The sequence below is a fragment of the Anolis carolinensis genome, chromosome 5 (genome assembly GCF_035594765.1).
Source record: "Anolis carolinensis isolate JA03-04 chromosome 5, rAnoCar3.1.pri, whole genome shotgun sequence".
Taxonomy (NCBI): Eukaryota; Metazoa; Chordata; class Lepidosauria; order Squamata; family Dactyloidae; genus Anolis; species Anolis carolinensis.
Genome location: NC_085845.1, coordinates 12607217 through 12620713, shown reverse-complemented (window position 1 = coordinate 12620713; position 13497 = coordinate 12607217). Strand labels below are relative to the sequence as shown.

General features: G+C 38.8%; 1 protein-coding gene across 2 annotated transcripts in view; it reads left to right on the top strand.

Moving 5' to 3' along the window:
* scarb2 (scavenger receptor class B member 2) overlaps window positions 1-12313 on the top strand; it is a 34384-nt gene extending 22071 nt beyond the window's left edge. The window contains exons 9-13 of one of the 2 annotated variants that reach the window (XM_062981223.1): window positions 438-511; window positions 1374-1425; window positions 3236-3394; window positions 3621-3691; window positions 7928-12313. In XM_062981223.1, the coding sequence (XP_062837293.1) occupies window positions 438-511; window positions 1374-1425; window positions 3236-3394; window positions 3621-3650 (315 nt within the window). In that variant the 3' untranslated portion in view covers window positions 3651-3691; window positions 7928-12313. The remainder of the gene's footprint in view (window positions 1-437; window positions 512-1373; window positions 1426-3235; window positions 3395-3620; window positions 3692-7927) is intronic. The other variant, XM_003221849.4, reaches the window with a different exon arrangement.
* Window positions 12314-13497: the final 1184 nt, after the last annotated feature.

The following is a 13497-nucleotide window of genomic DNA, read 5'->3' as shown; positions in this document are numbered from 1 at the left end:
TTGGAATATTTGCATCCTAAGTCCAAACACATTTATGTTTCAAAACATACACATTTTATGCATACAGCCTGAAGGCAGAGTTATACAATATTTTAAATTAATTTTGTGGTTGAAACAAAATGTATATACTGTACATTAAACCACCAGAAAGCAAAGGTATCATTATCTCAGCCATCCATTTTGGATTCAGGAGGATTTCAGGATAAGGAGTTCTCAACCTGGACCTGTTTTCTGGCCCACCAAGAGAGAGGGCAGGGTCTTCCCAGACAAAAAATTCAGCAGACTTTGAATGGACTCTTGTTTTGAACTATGAGTCATTTGTAAGTCGGATGTTTGTAACTTGGGGACTGCCTATATTTCCTAATATCTGAGCAGTGAAAAATTTAATTTTAAGAATGTTTGTGAAAAGTGTAAATCAAACTTCTTTTATCCCACAGTTCTCAGGAGTCCTAGTCCGGGCAGCCAAGCGAATGCAAGTCAACGTTCACATTCAAAAGCTACCAGATTTTCTGTAAGTATTTTGTGAGAATTTTTATTATTATTATTATTTGTTCCTATTTTTAAAAAGTAGATAGAGCAGGACCTTTGTATAAGTTCCATATCATCAAACAGCAGAGAAATGAACACACATGCACATCACAGCACACACATGCATCAGTCAGAAACACTCAACCCAGCTGTCCAAAGTGCTCCAAACCCATGCAAATGCTGAAGTGTCCCCTGACTTTGCCTAAAGGGACAAAGTAAGATTCAAGACCAAAAAATGAAAGTTTCTGTGCAACTGGAGGACCTCCAAATGCAATCTCGATGAACCCAGAGGTTTTGGCCAATATAGGCAAGCACAAAGACACTGTTACTGTACTGTGTATTACACTGGCCAACACACATTTTGGAGACTTAAATGTTTCCCCTGATTCTGGTTATATTTGACCTTCTGATTCAAAAAATGACACCAGCACCCCCCTATCAGCTCTAGTTTTTTGAGATACAGAACATATGTCACATACTAGTCGCCATCTGCTCATGATAACTCTTTATCTAAGAAAACAGAGTTGATATGGTCTATTGGTTGCAATTTTCTGAATCAACACCTTAAATAACCCCAGAAACAAGCCTAAAAAAGAAGACACAAAGAAAATTTCTTTTGGTTGGGCTGTATTATTATCTGTGTGTCTTCTTTTCTCAGCTGATACTAACTGATACTGCATTTTCAATTATTTTTTGTCTGTTTTATGTTGGGAGCTGTACAGAGAATAGCGTTATGGGACAGCTTATATAAACGTAGTAAATATTTATAATATTTGCTGGTGAAATTTCACCAACTTGTTGCAAGATTTCATCCTATCTTAAATGCTTTTTCATTTTTCCTTTAGCCAAACGGGCAATATCAGAACTCTGTTTTTCCCTGTGCTGTATATAAATGAGGTAAGCCTTTGTAAAACACGGTCATAGCATGATTGAAACGTGTGTAGAATGGTTGGTTTCTACAGTTCTGTTGAGTCTAAAGTGCTCTGTGCACATACATTATCTTGGTGTAATCCTTGCAATAATCCTGTCAGTATTATTGCATATATATGGCACAGCTCAGCTTCACAGAGCATGAAAGGCTTGCCTAAGCCCACCTATAGAGTTCAGGACAATAGTAGGATTTGAACACAGACCTTTCTGGTTTATAGCTGATTTATAGGACATAGAGATCTCCAGAGAGATCATATTAACCAAATCCACGAATAATCAAATATTCAAAGGTAAATTCTTTAAATATGGAGGGTTGACTGTATAATTGGGTTGTTGTTGTAAGTTTTCTGGGCTGTATGGCCATGTTTCAGAAGCATTCTCTCCTGACGCTTCACCCACATCTATGGCAGGCATCCTCAGAGGTTTGAGGCTTGTTGGAAGTGGGGTTTTATATATCTGTGGAATAGCCTTGTAGCTTCAAATCTTGGCTGCTTCCTGCCTGGGGGAATCCCTTGTTGGGAGGTGATTAACTGGCCCTTGAAGAACCAACCTGGACGCAGCATATTATTTGAGAACACAAATATGGTGGACCACTAACAACTACCATGTCAGACCACACAGAGAAGCCATTGAAATCCACAAGCATGTGGACAGTTTCAATACAAAGTAAGAAACCATGAAAATGAACAAAATCTGGCTACCAGTATTAAAAAAACTCTAAAATTAGGACAGTAAATAAAGAACAATACTCAAAAACAGGGGAATTCCAGACAAGACATAATCAGGGCCTGCTAACCACCTCCTAACAAAGGATTCCCCCAAGCAGGAAGCAGCCAAAGTTTGAAGCCGCAATGATATTCAGTGCTAATCAAAGTGATCAACTGCAACATTCACGCTTGCCTCAAACAGACAAGAGTTCTTTGTCCTACCCTGGACACGCCACAGATATATAAAGCCCACTTGCCTTGTTTCCAACAGACCTCACAACCTCTAATAATAATAATAATAATAATTATTATTATTATTATTATTATTTTATTTTTATACCCCGCCTCCATCTCCCCAGGGGGACTCAGGGCAGCTTACATGGGGCCAAGGCCTGGGCAAATACAATAACAAACATAAAACAACATCAAATAACAGAAAACACATGCAAATAAACATTAAAAATTAACATAAAAGTAAAATAACAAACATTAGTAAAACACAAGTTAAAATGAACTGGGCAAAAGTGCACTAAGTGAGTTTTGTAAACAAGAGGTAGTTAAAAGTGCTATAAGATCATGGGAGAGGACTTTGAAGTGGGGCTGAACCCTGTGGCTATATCAGCGAGATTAACAATGCAAAGGTACAACCAATCAAGAAGTAATCGTCGGTACGAAATGTATCATAAGGATGCCTGCCATAGATGTAGGAGAAACATCAGGAGACAATGCTTCTGGAATTTGGTCATACAGCCCAGAAAACTCACAGCAGTTGAGTGATTCTGGCCATGAAAGCCTTTGACAACACATTGACTGTATAATTGTTTTGTTACTAATATAGTTGCTGCTATATTCTCATGATAACATTCCTGTGTGTAGTGCTAGAAGGCAAATGTGTTGAACTAATGCACCCATCCACATGGGAATATTAATATGGAACACATTATAGTGGTGTTAAGAGCAAATATGGTGGAGCAAAGAATAGATTATGTTTAAATTGGCACTCACGTTCAGAAGATTTCAGGTATATTTCCTTGCATCGGAGTGAAACTGTGTCCCTTTTCCTCCTTCAGAGTGTTGTCCTCGACAGAGCATCTGCAGTAAAACTAAAGGCTGTTCTCTTTGAATCTTCTGTGGTCACCAACATCCCCTTTATCATCATGGTACTAGGAGTCATTTTCGGAGTTGTATTTGTTGTGCTTGCCTGCAAGCCATCACAAGCCAGAGAAGAGGTAACATAGCATTTGGAGATGGTTCTTGTCTTTTAAAAACATTATTTTAATTTTTGGTACCTTATTTCCTTTAAAGAAAACTGTCCTCTTATTTTCCCCCCCCTTTTTTGTTGGTCTCATTGGTTATATTATTTATTTTAAATACTGTTACCGGAATGCTTTTGTGTTTTGTTTTACTCCTTTTCCTGTTTCTTTCTTTTTCTCTTCTCGGAAATGCTCGTTTTAGGGCAGAGAGGTTTTAGTAGAACCAGAGTAAGTACGCTTCAGCAAAGTGCTGCTGCTGGCTTAAGACACATGGTAAGATGGCTCAAAGTTTCTCTCTTTCCTGATTGTTTTTATTTTTGCTAGCTACAGGCCTTTAGTGCCAAAATGAAAGCATGGCTACGGAATGCTGAAGTCTTAACGCTATACCACATATGTTGGCAGTGAAGATTTGCACGAATGAACAATCCACTACTTATTTATCATCCTAGGTGGATATGAAAAAATCCAAGGATATGTTCAAAGACTTTGGTTTTTCAGTGGGACTCATTCATTCCAAATGCCAGTGAGAGTGACTTGGGCCTCAGAAGCAGCCGTAAGACTTAAAATCATCCTGCTTGTACTGTACTTAGGCTGCAGCTTTCTTAGGCTTTAGCTATTCTTTTTGGGCTTCGGCGTTTATATTATTGCTTAGATCAAGGGTGGGCACCTGTAGAAGGGGAAGGGTTAAACTAGATTCCCAGGAGACCTTGGAAAGCTCTCACCACCTGCACATTCTGTTAAATTACCCAGCCATTTTTGCCATATTTCAAAGCCCCTAGGCCAATTTAGTTTAAGAAAAGATATTTTCTGACAACAGAAGGTGAATGGAAATCACATCCTGATTGCTTCCTACTGCAGATTCCATTGGCCCTAGGAATCACGCAAAGCTTTGCAAAAATGTATTCCATGCTAATTAGTGGACATTTGGAGGTGAGTTTGGAGCCTTTTTTTGGTTCCCGCTAAATCCATAAACTTGCCCTGGACCACAATTTTCTGGGTTGGATGAATAAATTTGGAAATCAAGGGCCAACTGCAATAGTGCCCCCATATTGATCAGGCTGCCAACCTGAATGCAAATTATTATTTTAATACACATAATTTTAAAAGAGCTTGCTATCTTTGAAGAGATAATCATTTGTGTGTCCATGTACGTGAGCAAATAAAGAGGCATTTTTCTATGTAAAATGATGCCTGTTGTGACATAGCCATTCTTCCTCTAAAAAGGCGTATTCCTCTCTTTAGTGGTTTCCTCTGGAGCCAATTTCATTAATTGGCTAAAAGTCACATGATTGCACATCTAGACATTTATCGACCAATAATAACCTTAATTACTACTCTCATTACTTGATATTTACCCCCACTCTTTTTAAATAGAGCTGAAGATAATATTGTTGGAGTTAGACCAGGTTTGTTCTATCAACAGCCCGTACATTGGCTTGGGAGGGAAAGGTAGGACTTGCAAGCCCAAAGCAAACACTTAACTACTAGAGCAATCTTTGAGGGAAATATCAGTGTGTTCTGGGGGGGGGGGCTATTTCTCCCTGCTTGTTGTTGATGTTTATGTGTGCTTCATTTCCCAAAAGGTTGCAGTTATAAGAGTAGGCACACATTTGTGCTTGTTGCTCATTATGCAGCTTATGCTTGGGCCCTTTGCTGAAGTGGCAAAACTAATGTTGGGCAAAGAAAGTGAAGGAAAAGCAAGCCAGAATCATCTTTGGTTTTTCCATTGGAAGAGAATTGCTTCATTCTCATATCACTTCTCTTTGGTTTTCTCCTTCAAAATGGGGCTTATTCATGTATGTGCAGATTGAAATTGTGCATGGACCTGGCTAGGCTCAACCTTTTTAGCCATTGTGGTGGGGTTTCTTTATTATCATTATTCTTTTATTTCAATGAGGAAAATGTGTTGGCTTTTTAATAAAAAAAAAGCTAATTATCAGGACCATGAGGTAAGTTAGACTTGTCTAAAGCCTCCCCAGACTGAGATGAATACCAAAATGTGAGTAGCATCCCACATCATCAAACACAAGTATGATAGTGGAGCTCTGTTGTCTTCCCTGTGTCTGCTCTGTGTGAATGTTTGCAGGTGGCAATCAAACGAATTTCATAGGGTCTTCTTGGACGAGAAAAACACTCAGAGGTGGTTTTGCCAGTTCAGGTGCTGTAGATATAGGCTACAGCACCTGATATTCCTTTACAGTCTCCCAATCAAGTACTAACTGTGTCTGACTCTGTTTAGTTTCCAAAATCAAATGAACCTTGGTGCTTTTAGGATATAGGTCTATGCCCTAGGCAGTGCTCCCTTATAACTGTTTTAGATGATGTCGATGGAGCACTGGGAACTTAAATCTGTAGCATACGTTTAGTCATGGGTTGCCTGAGGAACAGGCAGTTGAACCCTTCAAGGTCTTGCCACAATTGCTTCTCATAGGATGCCCTAACTAAATCAGATAATGTTATCTGCCTATGATGCTTTTGGGGTAGATGACTGACTGATGAAGCAAAATCAAGCAGAAAGGAAGGCAAAGGATTCTAGTTCTTCTCTGCCTAAGCCATCTCATCCCTAGTGGACAAGAGCACTGCAAGAACAAGTGCAGAAGTTGCTGTTTCTTCAACTACTTAGCAATAATAAACACTAAACCCAAAAAATAATATGTCTGGCTTACAGACTTATAGCTACTGAATAGGATGCCAATCAGTCTTGTTATCAATGTGATTTTAAGCTACTAACTAAGCACATTACACCCATAAGCATCTAACATGTTAGAAAGATAGTGAGGCTTACAACATATTCCTAGGATGCTACTTTTCCACATGAAGGGTCGTATAGATATCCAGACCTTTCAGACAAGTTTGAAATGTCTATAGTTTGGAATGCCCTCAGATACATAGTTGGTTGTAATGTGCCTTCAAGTCGGCTCCAACTGATAGTGATCCTATTGCAGGAATTGCTTGCTAAATTTTATTCAGAGGAAGTTTGCTTTGCCTTCCTCTGATGCTGAGAGTTTCATGCAAGATTTTCATACTGATCAGGGATTTAAACCCTTGTCTCTCAGGCCCCATCTACATTGCCATATAAAATCCAGATTATCTGTTTCAGATTATATTAGTCTACACTGCCATATAATTCAGTTCAAAGCAGATAATCTGGATTGTACTTTTCAGTGTAGATGGGGCCTCAGAGTCCTTGGCCAGCACTCACCATTATTACACCACACTGACTCTGGATTTATCCTCACATGTAGATCAGTTGCCATGAAGAAACACAACTTTTGATGGGACAAATCAGTAAGATTTTACTCAAATTATCATCCCACAAATGCCAAATGAACAATTTATACTAGCATTATTTCCCGGTGTGTTAAACCACTGAGCTGCTGAACTTGCTGACCAAAAGGTCAGCGGCTCGAATCCAGGGAGTGGGGTGAGCTCCCACTGTTAGCCCCAGCTTCTGCCAACCTAGCAGTTTGAAAACATGCAAATGTGAGTAGATCAATAGGTACCGCTCCAGCAGGAAGGTAACAGTGCTCCATGCAGTCATGCTGGCCACATGACCTTGGAGGTGTCTATGGACAACGCAAGCTCTTCAGCTTAGAAATGGAGATGAGTACCAACCCTCGGACATGACTAGACTTAATGTCAGGGGGAAACTTTTTAAAACTATTTCTTCAAATATATTTCTTTATAGAAAGTGGTTCCCATGAAGGTCAGTTCTTAGAACTTTTAGTTAAATTATGTTAATTGTCACAAATCCCCAGCCCCTGCTTATACAATATCGGTTTCCTGAGCCTGAGAAAAAAACTTACTAAACCAGTTTAAGTATCAAATCATATCAGCATATACAGACTCAAACTGGTAAGGTTTCTTCCTCCACGGAAAACTAGTTCTGTGAGTTCGCTGTTGTTATGTGCATCCAAGTTATTCATGATGTATGGTGATCCTAAGATGAACCCTGCTATGGGTTTTTTTCTGCCAGATTTATCCAGAGGAGATTTGTCATTGCTTTCATCTGTGGCTGATGTAGTGTGACTTGCCATAGGTTTCCATGCCCGAGTAGACATTTGAATCCTGGTCTCCCAGTGTCCTAGTGCAACACTTAAGCCGCTAAACCACAATGGATGCCATCGGTCTCTGAATAGGGACTGCGAATAATCAACATGCTCACTAAACTTACAAGTCTCAAAATCCTTTGAGGCTGAGGAAGACATGAGAGTTATATTGGTGCACAAGTGATAAATAAAGAACTAAATCTAGCCCTGCCTATATACAGTAACTTAAAAGAGTCTCAAATTGACAAATCACATCTTATGTTGGATAAGCTGAATTTTGGATATAGCCCAAAATATATGGTAAAGGTACAAGGTATAATATATTTGTCAGTCAGTACTGATTGACATGCTTATAATTATAAATATGGCCTTTTTCTGGAGGGCAAAGTGTATTTTTGTTTTGATATCTCATGCATGTTATCATATTATGTTTGCTTAAGGTTTTTTATTTTAATTTCAGGGTTCCGTAGATGAGAGAGCACCACTGATCCGGACATCGTGACTCGATTTTCCTCATCAATACGACTTACGGAAATGAGCAGAGTGGTAAATGAACTATGCAAACTGCTCTTAATGGAAGACACTAGCCAGCAATCTCAACTGCCCCCATCACACTACTACAATTGCATTAACATTCTGCTCTTTTTCTTTTTTGGGGAAGAGGGAGTAGAAATCAGGAACTAAGTTTGTAAAACTGGACTGTTACAATGAATATAGAAACTGCAAGGTTTTTAAAGACTGTTTAAAAAGAGTTGCCACTGTCTTCCACAAGTACAAAAAGCAGTATTTTAAAGTGTTTCTTGCACTGCCGTAGTCCCATAAACCTCTGTGGGGTGATGACCATTCTAATGGTTATGGATTGTCTTATATCACATACTGTAGGAACTTATCCAGTTACCATTTTTTTAAAAATCAGGACCACTACATACAGCCTTGTCCTTCTGTAACATGATTTCTCATTGGACACTGTTGCTGATGTCATAGAGATTTTATTTTCCCCCTTGTGTAAATTGTCACAGCAGAAAGTAATGCAGAATTCTTCCAAGTAAGAAGAAAGTAATGCAACAGAAAGTAATGCAAACTTCTAGTAAATACTTACTGGATGCAAATCACTGTATTTAAGGAGTGGCAGAATTTTTTTTCAACTAGCTTAGCTTAGACGTTCGTTTTACAAAACTGCTTTCAAAATTGGATGTCTAGCTATCAAATTGACTCAGCATGATAGCTATTCTAGAATGATTTGACTTACTGGATAGAACTTAGAATTATCTCTAAATTCTCTATGAAGTGATATATATAAATACGTTCCAAGACAGAACTGCTTGCACAACTTAAAGATATCTGTTTCAGCAGGATGTGTTAAAAGGAAAAATAAATCCAGTTCAACCACTCTCTTTGGGTGAGCTGCTTAGATTTGCCTGTTTAAGTAAAGCTATCCATGGAAAACATGGGCTGTCAGGCTCTCAGTCTTTGATAAGGAACACAATGGAAGTATGTTGGAATGGGCAAAATAATAAAGAGTATTATGGTTGCATAACCTTCCCCGGGTTTGAACCTGCAAACAGTATTAGACAAATTCCAGCACTACCCTCCCCTTCTCCCAGTATTTCATAATGGCTTTAACCATTGCTATAAATCCAACATCTAACTATTCTATTGATTTAAAGCAGGCATGGGCAAACTTTGGCCCTCCAGGTGTTTTGGACTTTAACTCCCACAATTCCTAACAGCCGGTATGCTGTAAGAAATTGTGGGAATTGAAGTCCAAAACACTTGGAGGGCCAAAGTTTGCCCATGCCTGCTCTAGATCAAGCCAACCAGATAGGAGAGGCTATGGTGTCCCTCTGTTACCATTCACCTGTGCCTCATTTGACATATATGGATATTATCCTCTAAACCAGGCATAGGCAAATTTTGGCCCTCCAAGTGTTTTGGACTTCCAACTCCCACCAGCTGATAGGAATTGTGGGAGTTGAAGTCCAAAACCACCTGGAGAGCCAAAGTTTGCCCATGCCTGCTCTGAAGCCAGAAGTGTTCTGCCCCTTTCTCATTGCATGTGTATCAAGTGCAATATTAGCTGAAACCTCACTGAGTGTGTTCACCAAATGTCCTCTTACTGAATTTCCCTTCTCTACTTTTCCTTCTCGTAACAGTAAAGTAATTGTGAATCTTACTGGCAATTTAAACATTTTCCCCATATTTTTGGAATGTGTGTCAAAATCACATGGCTTTTTTGATTCACAGTATATTTACTAATGGTTGCTGATTATTGTTAATTCCCATTAGTCTAGCCCAAGAATAATTGAACCAACTGTAAGAATTAGGTTGGACAAAAGATCAATCTAGTGCATTTTTCCAGTTCTAGCAGAGTTCATATCATTTCTCTTTTTTTAGCACAGAGGTTCTGTTTTGATAGCAAGGTCAAAGCTACAGCATGTTTAAAAAGACGGTTATAAGCTTGTAGTTGCCATCACAGCAGTAGATTCTATCCATTCATAATATATTGGGTTTTTTAATGTGTGAAGAATGTCTTCTTAATTTACTCCATAGCCAGTCATTTTCATTAGATTGTCCTAATCAGTGAAATCAATTGGAAAATCCACCTCCAAGCCTGAGTCTTCCCATGATTGGATGTGGCTGGACTTGGCACAGAGTGAAAACTGATGAGTGGCATTACTGATTTTATTGAATGCGCCACCATTTTCAGCATAAAAATTATAATGCCATGGTAATTACTGTACTACAAAGTGGAAACTGTATTATTTTCTATTTCTACAGGCACTATATAGTGAACGGTTATTTAAACAATGAATTGAAGTATTGTAGTTAATAAATGTGTTTACACAGTTATCGTATGGGGGAAACACCTTTTAATATAGATTTGTACTTTTAAGAATGGTAATCTAACAACCAGATTGCTTTAATTTTGGCTCTTAAGGTGAACTATTTTGGGTCTGAGTCCAGAGTGATAGCATAGGTTTTTAGGTTGCTTTTACCATACGCCAGTAAGGAATGAGTGGCTATTTGACAACATGTGGAAGGTTACATGTTTCTCATCCCTGTTAACTTTTTTCCAGACTGAGGCAGAATGGTTCAGCACAGAGAGATTCGACATAGTGTAGTCTCATTTACTTTTCCTATAGGATAAATTACAGGCTTTAAAAAACACACAATTGGTGACTTTTCAGAAAGGCTTTCTTGTCATTTCCCCCTTGGCACAAGATCATGTATAGCAGAAATGAACAGAAGATAGAGTAGGATATATTGCTGTGGTTGAATGACGATTTCTAATTTCCACATGCTTTAACAGTAGCAATAACAAATTGACATCTCCTGCTGAATTTTTCAGTGGAAGGGACTGTGAGCCAATCCCTGGACTCAGAATGTGCTTGGATGTTCTGTTTTCTTTAACTCTGTATGTACGTGGGGGGTTGTGAACATGGCTCTGGGTGATAATTTAATGGCATTAGCAAAAATAAAACAATGTGAAGTAGATCTGCTTTTACCTAGAATAAATAAATAATGGAACGGATGAGCTGCTTGCAGTGTGCTTTTAACTAGAGAGTTTGCTGAAAAGCCAGATGGAAGGCCCCAGTATCAATTCCCCAAGTGTTAGCCTGTTTCCTGTTTCACCAGTCTGTCTTTCTGTTTTGATTTTGTTTAAATGAGAAAACTTGAAAAGATAATCTTATTGGACTACAACTCCCAGAATCTGCAAGCCAGTGTGACCAATAAGCATGATAGTTGAGGAGTTCTAGAAGTTTATGTGCTCACAGTTACTCTTCTGAACTCTCTGGACAAAATCTGTAGCGTTTGTTTTGCTAGTTTTTCACCTATTTGTTTTACTTGCAAACCTATTGTATTTCCTTACATGAACATGGTCAGCAGTGCCCTGTGATTGCACATTGTGGTGTACAAGTCATTTGGTACAATATAGTGCTTTGTAAACCATTTCACTATATAACCTTTGACGAACTGCACTGGATCTGACAGATACATGTGAACTTGCTAGCCTCAAGGTACAATCTACAAGCCACTTCACTTCAGAATGGGTTAGCCCATTTCTCCTTCACTTACTTTACTTGCAGTTTCTTTTCAATGTGGGCAGCATGTGTTCTAACATAATAGTGTTTGTAGGGTGGCTGTGTTCACTGCTCAAAGAGCTTCAGGTACTAATAATCTGTGTAATTATTACAATAATTCTTAAGGAAGCTAGTGTCAACTTTGTTTTACATGAGGGGCACTCCAGCCTGAGGAATAGCAAATTCCTTAGGACTTGTAATGAGATCAAATCAGTAAACCTGAGTCTTTATACTAAGGTACCTTAAAAACTAACAAATATATTAAAATATAAGATTTTGTGGTCATGCAATAATAAATTTGTTAGCTTTTCAAATGTCACCAGTCTCTATTGTTTCTGCCACAACACAAGAGGTGATCACAATTTCCTCAGACAAATAGTAAGATAATCTTTTTTCCTGAGGTCTGTTTTATGCACATAGTAGACTAACCAAAAACATGTACAGTGGAACAGCCAGAGAACACTAACACTTATGTGTGCTTGAAAAGAGTTGGTTTGAGGGCATTTTAATGCAAAAAAGGGAAAATACTGTACAGTGTCAGAAGGCCATAACAAATCAACCATTTACATTTTTAACTTTTTCTAATTGGAAGAATTATCCTGGGTGAATCAGTCTTCTTTAATGTTATGACTGTGTCCTTTTTTGAGGAGGGGCGTGTAACATTGTGGCTCTTTACTCACCACATTATATGTAACAAACAAAGCAAGCTTCACCGAACTTTGTCCATGAATGTGGAGTATTCAGAATAAATGGCTTTTTTGTCATTTTGTTATCTTTCTCTTCATTGTTCACTGGAATCAAAGCAAGTGGTGCTTTGGGGGGAGGGGAGTGCTTGCTGTAAATGTGAAGGAACCAGTAAGTTAAGATAAGCTGAAGCCGGGCTGTGGTGCAGGCTGGTTAGCAGCCAGCTGCAATAAATCACTCTGACCAAGAGGTCATGAGTTCGAGGCCAGCCCATGTCGGGGTGAGCTCCTAACAATTAAAAATAAAATATAGCCCCTGCTCATTGCTGACCTAAGCAACCCGAAAGATAGTTGCATCTATCAAATAGGAAACTTATATGTGGGGAAGCTAATTTATGACACCATAAAAATCATCCAGCCGTGTTGGAATGAGGAAGTGCCGTCGCAGTGGATGATGAAGCAGCTGCTCCCCCTGTGGCCGGAATCAAGCATACCCTCGGGAAGCTGGAGAAGGTTTAAATTGCCTCTGCGTCTGTCTCTTATTGAATGTTTGCCTTATATGTGTACAATGTAATCCACCCTGAGTCTCCTTCGGGGTATGTTTGGCTTCATGAAGACAGAGAGGGAGGGAGCCTGGAATGAGTACAGTATGAAGAAAATGATGCTTCTGCCTCTTCACTTTGTGCTTCCTTGCCACAACTTTGTGCTTCTATTATTTTAAAGGTGGTCTTTCTTTTTTTTATTGTTCAACTAGCTTGGGTACCTAGCATTGCCCAGGTTATTTGAAATAGTCAATTTTTAATTGTACAAAATGCATAAGGTTGTGGATTAACTATAACTGATATCATGCCAGGTTAACCCTGGGAAACTCTCTAGGTACTTAAAGTTTTTATGTTGGACAAGTTTGCTCTGGATGCATCATTGGGTTCAGTGTGCTATCTGGCTGTAGGGTTAACTACAGCTCCCACTATGGTGAGTCATGAGCAAACTTGCCCCACATAACAAACTTTAAGTACCGATGGAGTTTCTCAGGGTTAACCCAGCAAATTGTGGTCCAGGCCAAGTTTATGGCCCTCAGGATTTAGCAGGAGTAAAAAAAAAGGCTCCAAATGTCCTCTGATTAGCATGGAATACATTTACCCATAACCTTATGCATTTTGTGCAATTAAAACATTGACTTTTTCAAATAACACGGCCAATGCCGGGTACCCAAATTAGTATATATTAATAATAAAAATTATTAACACACATATATTAATATGTGT